Genomic DNA, 17,141 nt, shown 5'->3' on the forward strand with positions numbered 1-17,141 from the left:
AAAAGCAGGTGTTGCAATACTAGTATCAGACAAAATAGACTTCAAAATAAAGAAAAACAAAAGATAAATAAGGACATTACATAATGATAAAGGGCTCAGTCCAACAAGAGGATATAACTATTATAAATATATATGCACCCAATACAGGAGCACCAACATTTGTGAAACAAACACTAACAGAATTAAAGGAGGAAATAGAATGCAATGCATTCATTTTGGGAGACTTCAACACACCACTCACTCCAAAGGACAGATCCACCAGACAGAAAATAAGTAAGGACACAGAGGCACTGAACAACACGCTAGAACAGATGGACCTGGTAGACATCTACAGAACTCTACATCCAAAAGCAACAGGATGCACATTCTTCTCAAGTGCACATGGAACATTCTCCAGAATAGACCACATACTAGGACACAAAAAGAGCCTCAGTAAATTCCAAAAGACTGAAATCCTACCAACCAACTTTTCAGACCACAAAGGCATAAAACTAGAAATAAACTGTACAAAGAAAGCAAAAAGGCTCACAAACACATGGAGGCTTAACAACATGCTCCTAAATCATCAATGGATCAATGACCAAATCAAAATGGAGATCCAGCAATACATGGAAAAAAATGACAAAAACAACACAAAGCCCCAACTTCTGTGGGACACAGCAAAAGCAGTCTTAAGAGGAAAGTATACAGCAATCCAGGCATATTTAAAGAAGGAAGAACAATCCCAAATGAATGGCTAATGTCACAATTATCAAAATTGGAAAAAGAAGAACAAATGAGGCCTAAGGTCAGCAGAAGGAGGGACATAATAAAGATCAGAGAAGAAATAAATAAAATTGAGAAGAATAAAACAATAGCAAAAATCAATGAAACCAAGAGCTGGTTCTTCGAGAAAATAAACAAAATAGATAAGCCTCTAGCCAGACTTATTAAGAGGAAAAGAGAGTCAACACACATCAACAGAATCAGAAACGAGAAAGGAAAAATCACGATGGAACCCACAGAAATACAAAGAATTATTAGAGAATACTATGAAAACCTATATGCTAACAAGCTGGGAAACCTAGGAGAAATGGACAACTTCCTAGAAAAGTACAACCTTCCAAGACTGACCCAGAAAGAAACAGAAAATCTAAACAGACCAATTACCAGCAATGAAATTGAAGCGGTAATCAAAAAACTACCAAAGAACAAAACCCCCGGGCCAGATGGATTTACCTCGGAATTTTATCAGACATACAGGGAAGACATAATACCCATTCTCCTTAAAGTTTTCAAAAAATAGAGGAGGAGGGAATACTCCCAAACTCATTCTATGAAGCCAACATCACCCTAATACCAAAACCAGGCAAAAACCCCACCAAAAAAGAAAACTACAGACCAATATCCCTGATGAACGTAGATGCAAAAATACTCAACAAAAATATTAGCAAACCGAATTCAAAAATACATCAAAAGGATCATACACCATGACCAAGTGGGATTCATTCCAGGGATGCAAGGATGGTACAACATTCGAAAGTCCATCAACATCATCCACCACATCAACAAAAAGAAAGACAAAAACCACATGATCATCTCCATAGATGCTGAAAAAGCATTTGACAAAATTCAACATCCATTCATGATAAAAACTCTCAACGAAATGGGTATAGAGGGCAAGTACCTCAACATAATAAAGGCCATGTATGATAAACCCACAGCCAACATCATACTGAACAGCGAGAAGCTGAAAGCTTTTCCTCTGTGATTGGGAACAAGACAGGGATGCCCACTCTCCCCACTGTTATTCAACATAGTACTGGAGGTCCTAGCCACAGCAATTAGACAAAAAAAAGAAATACAAGGAATCCAGATTGGTAAAGAAGAAGTTAAACTGTCACTATTTGCAGACGACATGATATTGTACATAAAAAACCCTAAAGACTCCACTCTGAAACTACTAGAACTAATATCGGAATTCAGCAAAGTTGCAGGATACAAAATTAACACACAGAAATCTGTGGCTTTCCTATACACTAATAAACTAATAGAAAGAGAAATCAGGAAGACAATTCCATTCACAATAGCATCAAAAAGAATAAAATACCTAGGAATAAACCTAACCAAGGAAGTGAAAGACCTATACCCTGAAAACTGTAAGACACTCTTAAGAGAAATTAAAGAGGTCACTGACAAATGGAAACTCATCCCATGCTCCTGGCTAGGAAGAATTAATATCGTCAAAATGGCCATCCTGCCCAAAGCAATATACAGATTCGATGCAATCCCTATCAAACTACCAACAGCATTCTTCAATGAACTGGAACAAATAGTTCAAAAATTCATATGGAAACACCAAAGACCCCGAATAGCTAAAGCAATCCTGAGAGGGAAGAATAAAGTGGGGGGGGATCTCACTCCCCAACTTCAAGCTCTACTATAAAGCCATAGTAATCAAGACAATTTGGTACTGGCACAAGAACAGAGCCACAGACCAATGGAACAGAATAGAGACTCCAGACATTAACCCAAACTTACATGGTCAACTAATATTCGATAAAGGGGCCATGGACATACAATGGGGAAATGACAGTCTCTTCAACAGATGGTGCTGGCAAAACTGGACAGCTACATGTAGGAGAATGAAACTGGATCACTGTCTAACCCCATACACAAAAGTAAATTTGAAATGGATCAAAGACCTGAATGTAAGTCATGAAACCATTAAACTCTTAGAAAAAAACATAGGCAAAAATCTCTTAGACATAAACATGAGTGACCTCTTCTTGAACATATCTCCCTGGGCAAGGGAAACAAAAGCAAAAATGAACAAATGGGACTATATCAAGCTGAAAAGCTTCTGTACAGCAAAGGACACCATCAATAGAACAAAAAGGTATCCTACAGTACGGGAGAATATATTCATAAATGACAGATCCGATAAAGGGTTGACATCCAAAATATATAAAGAGCTCACACACCTCAACAAACAAAGAGCAAATAATCCAATTAAAAAATGGGCAGAGGAGCTAAATAGACAGTTCTCTAAAGAAGAAATTCAGATGGCCAACAGGCACATGAAAAGATGCTCCACATCTCTTGTCATCAGAGAAATGCAAATTAAAACCACAATGAGATATCACCTCACACCAGTAAGGATGGCTACCAACCAAAAGACAAACAACAACAGATGTTGGTGAGGTTGTGGAGAAAGGGGAACCCTCCTACACTGCTGGTGGGAATGTAAATTAGTTCAACCATTGTGGAAAGCAGTATGGAGGTTCCTCAAAATGCTCAAAATAGAAATACCATTTGACCCAGGAATTCCACTTCTAGGAATTTACCCCAAGAATGCAGCACTCCAGTTTGAAAAAGACAGATGCACCCCTATGTTTATCGCTGCACTATTTACAATAGCCAAGATATGGAAGCAACCTAAATGTCCATCAGTAGATGAATGGATAAAGAAGATGTGGTACATACACACAATGGAATATTACTCAGCTATAAGAAAAAAACAGATCCTACCATTTGCAACAACATGGATGGAGCTGGAGGGTATTATGCTCAGTGAAATAAGCCAGGCGGAGAAAGACAAATACCAAATGATTTCACTCATATGTGGAGTATAAGAACAAAAGAAAACTGAAGGAACAAAACAGCAGCAGAAGCACAAAACCCAAGAATGGACTAACAGTTCCCATAGGGAAAGGGACTGGGGAGGATGGGTGGGAAGGGAGGGATAAGGGCGGGAAAAGAGAAAGGGGGCATTATGATGAACATGTATAGTGTGGGGGGCATGGGGAGGGCTGTGCAACACAGAGAAGACAAGTAGTGATTTTACAGCATCTTACTATGTTGATGGACAGTGACTGTGAATGGGTATGTGGGGGGGACTTGGTGAAGGGGGGAGCCTAGTAAACATAATGTCTTTCATGTAATTGTAGATTAATGATACCAAAATAAAACTAATTTAATAAATAAATAAACAAACAAACAACAAATAAATAAATAAATAAAAGAGGCAGAGTAAGGAGAAAAGGAACTCATTAAATGCCATCTCTTGACTGGCCACTGGGTTTGATGTGTTACACGAATCATTTAATTGAAGCCTTTCAACAATCTTACAAGGTAAAGAGTATTCTCCTTATTTTTTTGTGAGATTAAACAGTTCAAGTGACAAAGAATCATATCTAGATTTGCCTGAGTTCAAAGCCTGGGATATTTCCATTAGGCCACACTGTTTTCTACACTCCAGGCTGTTGTCACTTTTTGCAAAAAGTGATCACTATTTGAAAAACATCATGCTAACCTCTGTAGAGCAACTGAGGGACTAAAATGGCTTAGAAGCACTGAATTAAGCAAAACTGTTTTTTGAAATAGTCTACATTTAGATGGTCAAGATCTGGGTGAAGACTAAGGCTATGAAATTTGGGAAAAAATGTTGAATTTAGATGAACTGAATGGAGAGAATGAGGGACTAAGAGGACAATGTAATGTAGGAGAAAAATAGGATGATGGATAGCTGGCTATGAAGATCACTGGTGTTAGAATCAGGGCTGCCCCATTCCTGGCTTCACCACTGACTTGTTCTTTTGCCCTAGATTTTAACTTCTACATGTCATGTTTTTTCCTGATGTAAATGGTTGCAGGTTATTTTAAAATCACATTGCTCAGTGTTAGAATAATAAAATGTAATAATTAGAGGATGATTTAACAATCTACCTGCTGTGTCATAGAGTTTGATAAAATGTATGTCTGCTCGTACCTCGCTCATTGTTTTATTACTATAAAGTAAACTATTGTTTTATCCAATGTGTTTCTACCATTTCAGTGGGAACAAAGTCATGGAACCCCTGGGCCAGCAGAGAGCAAAGGCTGATTAGCCCGGGTTTACCAGAGCCATTAGCAGTAACAGACCCAATTATATTTTCACATCCTAACTTACTGTTGGTAAAGATAATACAGTAGTAAAGACACTTACTTGCTTTTTTTCAAATAAATCACCGTAATTTTTCCATTAACTGTCATTTTATACTTCAATTCAGTTTCATATTGTTCCTGTAAAAATGCAGAAACATTGTTGGCAATTAAAAACACACACAAATATTCACTTGTCTATCTCCATTTGTTTAATCATTAGCAAGCAATGCCTCTTTTCCTCAACAGTACTGTTCATGATCCAAATATCTGCTTCACCTCTTGGAATAAATCAAACAACTCTGCCAACTGAACAGACAAATTATCTGAGACCTTTACATCCATCCATCTACTCATCCATCCATCCATGCATTCTACAAATATTATTTGAGTGCTGCTTCTGGGTAAGACACTGCTGGGTTCTAGAAATTCTACTCTAAGTAAGAAAAATAAGTACCTACTATCATAAAGCTTGTCATCTTGTGGAAAGACAGACAATAAAAGGAAGTTAGTTGTGTCGTATGATAAGGGGTATAAACATGGAAGCAATATAGGATATCTAACATTCTTAAAGGCAAGAGAGGCTTTCTTAAGGAAGTAAGCTGAGATATGTGTAAGCTGAGATATGAATTAGCCAGGTAAAGTTATTTTCCAGGGTGTTATATATAGCTATATTAATTAGCCATGGTGGGGAAGTTAATTGAGAATAGCAGCCACACAGACCTAGACCTCCAAGCCTCTCACTGTCTATTTTGGTCTGGAGGTCTTCTCTAAGCTAACTGGGGGTCATCATAGGGCAAAATTACAGAACTATGTACTCTAAGGCAGGGAGAAGTCATCAGGAAAAAAACATAGGTTTAGGTGTTCAGAAATGGAAAATATCACCACAAGTAAGTCTTGTAGAAAAGGGGAACAGCTTCAAGTTTAGATTTATAGAGAGAGGAGGAGATAGAGAGGACTGCACAGAAATATTTTGAAGGTATTATTGGGTAACGATTTCTCACCTCTATAGAACAGGACTATTGGCTATGGTGACACCCAATGCTACAAAAGAAGCACCAGGATATTGTCATTAAAATCTAAACATGGCAGATGGAAGGTGATTGAGAAGCACATATGATGGACTGGGTGCTCTTTCCTCTGTCTTGCACCTAAGGTCAAGCTTCCCTATCCTCTCTTCATTGGCTGGAATGGTACCTGAGCTCATCAAGGGTCAGGGTACTGTGCAGCGACTTGCCATCTCCCAGGTCAGCCCACATTGCCTTCAAATGACCAGTTATTGGAGTCCTCTGATGCCAAAAATCCCAGACTATAAATATCCTATGTTGTAGGCCTAGATGAGGAGAAGCTGCTGCAAATCAGTTCATTTTCATGAGTACCTGGAGCTAAAAAAAAGCCTGAGGATTAAAAGTAAAAGTCATGGGGAATTCTCATAACCACTTATTGTTCAGGCTTGAGAAAGGCCAGACAGAACGAAAGTATTAGGATGACATTGGATATTACCTTCTACCCAGAGGAGACTTCTAGATACCTGTTTCCTGTCAGCAGTGGATTTTAGTGGACTTTCACCTAAAATATTACTTGGAGGTTGTTTTAGAAAAGATTTATTGTTTTTGGAGTGGGAGTTTTAGCCAACACTAGTGTAGAGATTATACTGAAAGGAAATAGCAGTAAAACCCAGTCTATAAAAGACGGTGGGCTGGGGGATGTTACAAGTGCCCTTCTCAAGTACAGGACGAGGGTAGGAAGCAATGCCTGTTAAGCAGTGTACCTATTTGTGCACTGAATAGGTTCTGAATGATAGGTTAGAAGAGGAAGATGCACCTTTACGTGGGGAATATCTGCCTAAAGGAAAGCAATGATCTGCAGCCCACTGAGTAATATCAGCCAGTCACAGAGACAAAGAAACAAAAATTTCCTCCAGGAGAATGCCATGGTGAGTAGGTTAAGGGTGAGTAGGTAGACTGGGAAGACCACAGTCCTGGATGGTCCTGGGATGGGAGCCAATCTATGAAGTCAAGATGGTGCCCATGGGCACACAGGAAAGAGCAAAGGAACCCCCAAAAGTCCTGGGGAGGTTCTTAACTCTAGTAGTACCATTTTGCTATAACAGACAGTAATCTGAGGCCTCTATAAACCCCAGTGGACGCAGCTAAAATTGTTCCCAGTATCAGGGAGGCAATGTGCTGCCAGACAGCCGATTTTATGGCATGGCCCAACAGCAAGACGGGCTTTGGCCTCTTGGGAAATGTGTGATGTGGAGGCCAGATCCTAGGAGGAGGAGAGACTGCCCTTCAAGTATCAGTTCCCAGTGTCAGGCACCTTGATTAAGTATTTGTTGAATAGATCTATGCAGGTCTATGGACAATGTACTCAAGTTACACTAGTTCATTCAACAAATATGTTTTCAGTTCCTCTTATGCCTTACATATAAAACGCAATAAGACTACACTAATGAATAACACACCCATGGGTCTACCTCCAGAAAAATTTCCAAAGGATTAGTCCTTTCCAATTCAAATCTTAAGTACCAGGGCCAGGAGTGAAGAAGTGAGAAAGATGTTCCATGCTCTTGGCACAGGGGACAGGTAGTGCCAGAGCCTCGGTGCTCGGGTCCCACAGAGGGCACAGGTGTACTGTATGAAGTACAAGGGTCTCCTTTTCACTGCCTGGAAAAGTGATTAATCCAGACTGAGATCTCGGGGGCATCCACGGGACACAGAGATATCCCCTGGTCACATGCACAATGAATTCTGGATACTCTGAGTGATTGCTAATCAATTCTTTGCCTAAGGAAGACCAATAGTCTCAATCCAGAAACTACGAGGATAACGTCTAAGAACTTGGCTTATATCTATAAAACAGTGTCCTTATTAGTCATAGGCTGTGCCCGAGCAAAAGAAAAAATTCTATGTCAATGGAAAGAATGTACCTGTTGCATGGCAGAAAAGGATGCCCCTAGCTTCTCTCATCTATGTGTACACAAGAAACAATATGATTTGGCAGAATGCAGTGCCCCTGACAGAGCAGGATTGAAACATCAGACATGCAGCAGCATGGACCCTGATAACTGCAGATGGATCAGGGACTGGAATCATAGAGAGACTGCTAGGGTTTCATTCTAGATGTTCACAGGGAGATAACAAAAGCCACATGGTAAGATTGCCATACAAAATACAGGACACTAGTTAGACTGAATTTCAGATAAACAGTGAATAGGATTTTTAAAATCACATCGCATGCAATATCTGAGAATACTTGTGCTTCAAAAAAAAAATCATTCACTGTTTATCTGACATTCAAATTTACCTGGGTATCCTGTATTTTTATTTGCTGAATCTAATGATTCTGCACATGGTAAAGTCCATGTAAGGAAGAATGGGAACTAGACATCAGTGACTAGGGAAAGAAGAAGAGTTTCTGAGATTCCAGAGCAGGGGAACCACTTGCTGGGAAAAGCAGATTAGTTCTTTTGGAATGTTTCTTTAACCAGGGATAACTTTTAATGAGTCTATCACATACTTGCTGTGGGGTACTTCAAAGACATCAACCAGCCCCTGAGAATGTAAATGCTCCTTGAGTACTAAAAAGTAAACATGATTGAGTCATATGACTTTGTGAGACTGCGTGAGAGTCTTGAGTCTTGAGTGCTTATCCCTCCCAATAACGTGCTGTCTTCTGTCCTCTACCACAAAAAGAACAAAGAGCAGTTTGCAAAGATAGCAAATAAAACTACAAAAACAAAGAATGATTCACCACATAAAGAAACATCAAAGCATTCAAATTATTTAGGCGAATTTTCCTTCAATTTGATACTGGATTTGGTTTAATGTCTGAAGATAAAGAAAGATAAAATCCTTTGCAAGGATTTCTTTGAGCATTTATGGAACACTTTCCATAGCACGGGGGCTGAGAGTTGTGGGTGAAGAAGTGGCAGAGACATTTCAAAGTCGTGGAAAACACTGTTTCTAGGGACCTGGGCAGTTTCAAATGAGAAAAGAAGATTACATCTACTCTCATAGACATACACACACACACACACACACACACACACACAAGTACACACACCATCAGAAGTGAAATCAATATTAAAAAAAAATCAAGATCCAAGTGGCAGAACATTGATCATTACTGAAGCATGACTTCAATCAAGGGATATGCAAATATTCCATGCTGACCTCACAAAGAATATAAGACGGGCTGGGCTTAACAGAGAGAGAACATTTTAAGTAGCAAAAATCCATACGAAAGGGCATAGAGGTGGAAGCAAGCATATTATCAAGAAAAGCCTTGAGATTACCAAGTCTGACTAAAAAAGAAGCTATGTGTAGAAGCAAAAAGAAAATAAAATGGCTTAATAAACCACAGCATTGAGCACAAAGACCTTGAATATTAGTCATAAGAAGTGGAAGATGATGGGTTATATAGGACACATAGCCTGATCTTGAACATGGAGTTAATAATTAATCACATCCTATTTTGCTTTTCATGTAGATTACCTCAAAATAGCCATATAAGATAAGCATTACTATTATTATCTCAATTTTAAGACAATTTGAAGTTTATGTGTGTCTAAATTTACATAAAGGGAATTAACAAAGCTAAAACACGAATACAAATAAGCCCTCTGAATTCAGATCCTTTATGCTTTTACTATGCAGCATGAAAATAAGGTTCATGCAGCCAGCTAATTGAGCAGGACTAGATAAATAATTTATTTGCAACAAATATCAAACACATTGTATTAACTGCATCCATCTACTCAATCATTCCAAAAATTAAGACTGATTATGTCATAGGTGCTAGGAACTACTCTATGGGTATTCATAAAAATAAATTGTTCAAAAGCTTAAATTTATTTTTACAGTTGTGAGGAAATCCATTTATAACTGTGATAAACACACTGGACTTGTATTCAAATTTTCCTTAAAATATTCAGTGACAAAAGGTATCTGGCATTTTTAAGAGACTGCCAGAAAGCATTTGAAGAAAGAGGTATAGATAGGGAATCTAATGCATACAGGTCCCATTGAAATTTAGCAGAAACATTTGTTGACAGATAATTATTCAAGGAAACAGGGATTACTATGGGTTCTACTGTTACAAATGTGTTTACTTAAGAAGAAATAATCTGTGAGGAGCCTCATACAGCAGGGGAATATGTGCTCCCAACATGTGGCCTCTTACTGTATTGCTGTGAGTGATTATTTATGTCTCAATTATCTGTATTTTTCCTGGCTCCTAGCAGCAGACTTTCTTATGTAGGTAATTAGAAAATTCTCATTGAATGAATCATCATGTTTTAGCTTTACTCTTTTGACTGAGAATGCGTTATTTCATTAAGTGGTAAGAATTATACGAACTTTAACGACTTTCTCTTTAAAAATGACAGAGGTAAATTTCAAGTTTAATTATAGTAATTCATCCTCATTTAATATGCATATATTCATGCATGCATTCAACAATATTTTATTTTCTACTTCAGTTTTAATGTTCATGGTTTTATTTGTATGTGTGTTTATGTAGATAGAAGATAGAAAGTTGTATCAAGTTTCTTTGGAAGTACACAGAATAAACTATAAAAATATTACCTTAAAAATTAAAGCTTATACTCCATGTGACCTTGGAGGTCTTATTTCAACTGTCAGAACCTTAACCTGGAAAATCAGGCTAATTATAGAACATTGGGTTATTGGGGAAATTAATATAGATAAGATAGGTAAAAAAAAACCACAATGTGTGTATATATATATAAATGTGAACATGTACATATATTTATATATTAAGTATAGTTATATATTTATATGTATATGTATATATCATATTTTCATTTAATATTCTTTATTAAATCAAGAGCTATACCTGTTTATCTGACTCCTTGACCTCTCTTTTATGTAGTGGATGAAGTCTTCTTGGATAAACCACTTCATACTCCCTTACTTCACGGAGTTCTTTTATAGAATTTACTAGAGAAAAAGAAAAGTAAGAGTCAAGACATAGCTAAACAGAACAAATAGAAGCAGGTTGGTGATGGTCATCTTTTACTGCATTGCCGATGAATGATGCCACAAAGAGGCTATAACTGACTTACATCAGAGTTATTCAAGTGCAGACTCCAGGAGAGATTGACAAATCAGAAACCCCCTCTTACTCTCAAATCTTTAACTTGTATCTTCAAATATTTCCTCACTGAAAGCCTACAAGGGTTTCTCCATTTAGTGAAAATATTTCTTTAGAATTTTCCTATTTCTCTTTCCTAATTTGAATCCCCTGCAAAGGGATGTTGCAAGCAATACAGCCAACAGCAAATACAGGAAGGCAGAAGCCAAGCTAAGCCTCGAAACTAATCTTAGTGTCAGAATAATTGAGTTGAAATACTCTGAAAACTATATAGTGTTATAAAAACGAAATAACTAATGTATACTACTTCCAATTCTATTGCATTTTTCTTGTATTTTTCCAATAGCAATGTTTTGCACTAATGAAAGAAACTAAGATGCAGTAAGAAAAGGCTCCAATACTAGCTCCATAGAACAGCCAGCTTTAGCAATACAGATAAACCTTTATTTTTTGCATACAAAGCGTGGAAAGAAAGAATATTAGAGAAGCAGTCAGTTAGAATATTATTAATGGCCTGGAAGGAAAATTTTTGAGCCTGCAGTTATACTGAAAAAGAATTGGAGAGTTCTCATCCAAACTTCTATCTACATTTTGAATTCTTTGTTCCTAGAAATTATTTTTGAGAGAAAGAGTTCTCCCACAGCTAACACTGGACTTTCTATTTTCTTTCTTATTTGCCTACGTGGTCTGATCCCTGCTTTGTGTGGGCTAGTGGCCAAGGTGTGGCGTAGTGCCTGAGGATCTGTGTGGGGTAGTGGCCGCAGAGCCAGGTGGGGTAGTGGCCGAGGATTCATGTGGGATAGTGGCCGAGGAACTGTGTGGGATAGAGGCCAAAGATCCCTGTGGGTAGTGGCTGAGGATCCCCGTGGTAGTGCCTGAGAAGATGTTGGCAGACCTGCTCTCTGATGGCTGAAATTGCTGTTGGTCCACCCAGAATACAGATGCAGTAAGAAGCAGCTCAGAGAATGGGCCAAGCCAGTTTATAACACTGTGACCTGGAAAAGCTTTAGTTCTCTGTGTAATGACTAGAAGGCTCTCGAGAAATAATCCTAGCTCATTAAAATACTCAACCCTAAATTTGCCAATACTACAAATTTATGTTAGTGTTGATCTTTCAACAAACTGAAGTATATTAGTTGACTTGAATGACTGTCCACTGATCCCAAGGATGCTCCAGAGAATTTACATTTAAAAAACGTTTTTTTTTTTTCAGAAACAAAAAAAATCCTAATAAATGTCAACCTTCTTTTATCATTTTAAGATGGCTTTAATTTATTTGCCCAAGTAAGAGTCATTTACATCAAACTTTGAAGAACAGGAAAGTGATTAAATTGGTTTAAAACTTGCTGGGTCAAAATAGGGTGTTAAAGGTGTAGGTTTTCTTTCAGTGGCTTGAGATTTACTCTTAAAACCATTTCAAAACCCCTTCAAGCCATGACATCAACACTAGAATATCTGAACTTTGGGTTTAGTTTGTTTTTTTTAATTGTTTGAAAAGAGGGGACAGATAAAATGATGTTTCTAAGGCCAGACACAAGTAGTCTACATGATTGTATGCAAATAAGTACAGAATCCCCTATAATCTCTTTGAAGAGGTGATGATCATTAGGATAAAATTCTAATCAGTTGTAATAAAATAAGTCTCACTACACAGTTACACTTCAAGAACTATTTCACAAGGTCCCTCAGTTACTTCTTGCTGTTATAATCAGTTGGCATCTTTTATTTCTATTTTTTTAACTTTTGGTAAAGGAAAAAAATAAGTTATGAAAATTTGTCATTGACAGAGGTTCAAAAGCCCAAAGAAACATTAAATCAATCTTCTTCCCACTGAGTTATAATTTTTATAACTATCATAATTATTTCAAAATAATAAGATGCCAAGAGGTAAGAAAATTACCCTTGTCAGAAATCAACTGATTTTATCAACACGGTTCCAGCAATGTCCTGTAACTCTGTGGTACCCCAAACAAACATACCATAGGCGCCCACATGGCATCTGGTGGATCATGTCCAATGAATGCAATTAGTCCCATTAATATAGGACCTCATGAAGCCATTTATTCACCAATGTTGCAACTAAAGTAATTCTTTTTAAAATATTATACGAGAAAAAATGGTTTTCATATCTAATTCACACTATTCTCACAGGAAATTCTGCTCCAAACTGCTCTAGGGTCATAAAATAATAACTTATCCAACTGATTCTGTTTATAAAAGTAGAAAGTGATTAACACACCCACAATCTCCGTTCAGACTGGTGAAAAGGAAATAGGCGAGTCCAACAAACATAAGTTTCTCTGACATGCACATTGATCTCCACGCTTCTAGTTAATATCTAAGTCCTAACATTTCATGAAATCAATTACCAATTGACTCTTAAATATGGAGAAATATGTACATTAATGGAGAAATTTATTTCTGTTTGCTAGATGAGCACTTCTAAATGGCAACCAAAATAAATCAATAAATAAAATAAACAATAATATTTTTAAAAATCCCTCTGGCAACCTCTCACATTCTTCAGTTGAAAATGATAGGATTTTCAGCTCTTCCCAAACTCTTGCAACACAGTACATTATCTAAAGAAAACAGAAAGAATTTCCCTCCACCGCTCTTATTTTTTTGACACCAAGAAGGCCCCCTGAAAGAACGAGATTTGAGATATAACGAATTACATAGCAGTTAGGGAAAAGCAACAGACCTAACTGTTGCTTGGTTTATTCATCCTTGAGGCTGGTGGAGACGGTGCAGCCTCCTCCCAGCTGAATAACAGGCTAATTATTTTGAAGCCTGTGGAATGAACAGAACTAACCGCCGTCCACGGATGATACAAACCCAAGAAGCAGCACAATGTCTTTCTACCAACTCAGTGTAATACTTGTTTTCTCTCTCCCACAGAACTCATGTCAGACTGGTTTTGACTAGCAAAACTGGATCAAGAAAAAAAAAACTGCCATTTTGGTTTGAGTTAGATAATTATTTTTGTTCTTCATTAGTTTTAGAAAAACTAAGGCTCATTGACAAGATTAATATATCAGACACTGGTCTGGATTTCTACTTTATTTTTTAATAGGTTGGGGGCCATTTTGGCATTCAGCACATTTGTACATCATATTGACATTTTCATATTTGTTCCAAACTGTTCAAAGCAATGTCCTTCCCAGCTGAACACATGATAGTCAGCCCCAGATCAGGGTCTACACAGTGACTTGGGCCTCAGTTCCTGGATTCTCTGTATCTCCTCAAACTATCTGGATTTTAGTTTGGAGTTCTGACTCCTGAGTACTGACACTGAGGAAAAAACACATCCTAATTAAGTCTATGATTTTGGCTATTAAGATTAAATTATATATACTCTTTAGGGTGTTCTAGTAACTTCATGAAGGCAAGAAAGAGTCCCTAATTTAAAAGGAAAGAATTCCCTAAGGTACTGTACCCCCTGGATATTCAGTGGGCATATAGTAAAGACCTTCTCCTCTGTCCGCGCACTTACTTCCAAACAAGTGTCACGTCCTTTTAAGTATTTGTCATTATTGTTTTCTTTTCCTATGATGTGATCCCATAACTAATTTTTCTCAGGGGATTGTGGAACTCATTACAAACAGGTGGCCTGATTTTATCTCATTCTTTTTTCACATGTATGGGAACTGGGCCAAAGTCATGGCCTGAGGGGCACATATTGATTATCTGGATGATGGAGCCAGAGGAACAGAACAGGAAGTGCGGGAAAAGGAAAATTGTTTTGCTTCTTATATTCTGGCTGGGAAGTAAAACCACTTAGGAAAAATATCAGGGGTATTTCCGGGAACAAGGAGACACTCACAAAAATACAAGATGGAAGGTCAAAGGAGGGACAGCTTTCTCTTCAAGATGGAAGATAAGGAGAAGAGTTCTGTCTGTCTCCTGGTCTCTAGAGCCACTCAAAACCTCTGTCCCCACCACCAGTACTTGGAGATGTCCCACTTCTAGGCATGACTTTAAGGAAGTTTCATCTCTTGGTGCCGGGTTGTAAATGCAAAAACGGGGGTCAGACAGAATCAGCAAGCATGCCCATTTCCATGGAAAGGCTGAAATGTGGGTCAATTCCAGGGTTAGCTATGTAATTCTACAAATGGGTCCATTTTGATCTCTGTGCAGTTGGATAAATCTGGTACCCAAGCAATTCTCATGGTCGACTAAACTGAAAGATCCCACAGAATTTTTAGCAATGGTGTTTTTAGAGCATGTAAGAATGGATTTCTATTGGCTCAACAAATAGGAATTTTAAGCCAACAACTTAAATTCCTAGTACAATTCTCTACTTACAGATATTAAGGACAAATTTTACAAGTCTGGAAAACAAATCAGAAATGAGGCACAGCAAAAATCATTTTTACTGACAAAGTACAGAGTGAGTCCCAGCGGGAGGAGAACCTTTCCCTCCCTAGTGTCATGCTTTTTGCTGATAATTTGTTCTCATTCCTTAATCCCAGCAAGCATTCTAAAACCCAAGAAAAGGTTTACCACGGGAGGTTTCCCAGGCACTGGAGGTAATGTGCTAACTGAAGCTCTAGAAATAGAAATAAGCTGAGGACATGTGTTACCCAATCTAATTTAGCCAAAAGCTAGTTGGAGAACTGATCTGAAATGAAGAGACATGCTAGAGGTGATTATTAAAAGGTAGAGTTCCTTAACATTTGAATTCTTAGATGGTTGATATAACCAGCTAGATGGAAGTGAGTTATCAGACTTAAGCTTAGTAGCAACAGTGTTTCAGTCAAGTAAATATCACAATGCTTTATAAATATGAAATTGGTCAACTATGTATTTCTAATTAGTCATATTTGTTATCGTCAGTAATGGAAGGACTAAATATAAAAATGTGCACCCAAAAGGAATAGGACAAGACAAATTGGTCCCAGGAATAATAGCAGAGGCTTTCCAAAGTCTACTGCACAGAAATATCCACTCGAATCCACTGCATCTTTACTAATCTAAAAGTGACAAGGTGGGTTTTGACGAATTTCACTTTTTTTACTCCAAGATCATATTCATTGTTTAAACTATGCTCTATGAAATCTTCCCTTTGATTTCTATATATTCTCAGATCAGACATGTAAGTGATTCAAGACCTCTCCTTGCCTGTCCTTTACACAGAATGGTTACATCAGTTGCAGCCCCCCAAAACAACAGATTAAATCCAGACCAACAGGTTGGTAAAATTGGCTAAAAGAAAAGAAAAAAGCTACTGGAGGAAGATGAAAAGCAAGCAGTTTGCTGACGTATCGGACAGAATCTGCAAAGGAGGTAAATACCTACCGGGAACTAGAGAAAAGAGGAAGGCGGCCTTCAGAAGAAGTCCTTGCGACATGCTGAGTAGTGATCGGTCCCAGGAGGCAGGAGCCTGCCCTTCTCACTGCTGTGTGGTCCGTCCCTGCCTCCTCTCAAGCGAGACAGAATGAAACTCCCAGGTGAATTTTGTCTGCTTCAGTGAGTGTTTACCAAAGGTGTTGCGCAATCATTAAGCTGTGGTCCTGCCACAATAGCAAGGCGGGCGGAAGTCCTGGCTGCCTCCTAGCTCAAAGATTCCTTCGGAATAAGCTGCTGCTTCTTGTTCCTTCTTCCACATATTCTCCACTCAAAAACTGCATTTCCAATCTATTACTATAGCCCGATGAGCTGCCATGAGGTAACAGCCTTGATGTACTTTGATAAATGTGTGTATTTATTATGTTCATAATAAATACATAAATATGTATTGCATATATATTGCGACGTTGGCCAAAGTTATTGAGAATCTTATTCTTCCCTCATACATGGAAGTGCTCCAATGAAGTGGCTTGTAATCCAGTCCAATTACAATGTAAAATGCTCTTTTACAGTTACCATGGATCCTATTCTCAAGCCACGGTGCTCTCAGGGAGTTTAACCTATCCTGAAATGAGAATGCGTAACACTACGAGCTCAAGTTTCTGCAGATCCCCAAGAATGTTTATATCATCACCAACAACCTAGAGGTGCAGGAAAGCCTTCATGACCCAAAGGATGTAACTTCCAGGAAAATTTCAGGAGCTGTCACTGGTTTCACTTCCTGCTACCACACTGTATAATAATCAAATAGCTAATATTAATTGAGC

The 17,141-nt window shown here is 38.0% G+C and overlaps 1 protein-coding gene and 2 long non-coding RNA genes across 4 annotated transcripts in view; 2 read left to right on the forward strand and 1 right to left on the reverse strand.

The window, feature by feature from the left end:
• The window catches only part of LOC118914346 (uncharacterized), a 69,798-nt gene extending 55,523 nt beyond the window's left edge, over positions 1 to 14,275 (forward strand). For both annotated transcript variants that reach the window (XR_005025569.2, XR_005025571.2), the window contains one exon: positions 14,175 to 14,275. This is a non-coding gene — a long non-coding RNA (uncharacterized LOC118914346). The remainder of the gene's footprint in view (positions 1 to 14,174) is intronic.
• The window catches only part of ADAM28 (ADAM metallopeptidase domain 28), a 65,578-nt gene extending 48,821 nt beyond the window's left edge, over positions 1 to 16,757 (reverse strand). The window contains exons 1-3 of the mRNA XM_057486887.1: positions 16,324 to 16,757; positions 10,765 to 10,868; positions 4,967 to 5,043 (exon numbers count right to left, since the gene is read on the reverse strand). Coding sequence (XP_057342870.1) covers positions 4,967 to 5,043; positions 10,765 to 10,868; positions 16,324 to 16,375 — 233 coding nt within the window. The 5' untranslated portion in view covers positions 16,376 to 16,757. The remainder of the gene's footprint in view (positions 1 to 4,966; positions 5,044 to 10,764; positions 10,869 to 16,323) is intronic.
• On the forward strand, positions 14,878 to 16,769 carry LOC130679114 (uncharacterized). Its single transcript, XR_008992114.1, has 2 exons — positions 14,878 to 16,012; positions 16,112 to 16,769. It is a non-coding gene; the product is annotated as an uncharacterized LOC130679114 (long non-coding RNA).
• The last annotated feature ends 372 nt before the right edge of the window (positions 16,770 to 17,141 follow it).

This window comes from Manis pentadactyla, chromosome 1 (assembly GCF_030020395.1).
Source record: "Manis pentadactyla isolate mManPen7 chromosome 1, mManPen7.hap1, whole genome shotgun sequence".
NCBI lineage: Eukaryota > Metazoa > Chordata > Mammalia > Pholidota > Manidae > Manis > Manis pentadactyla.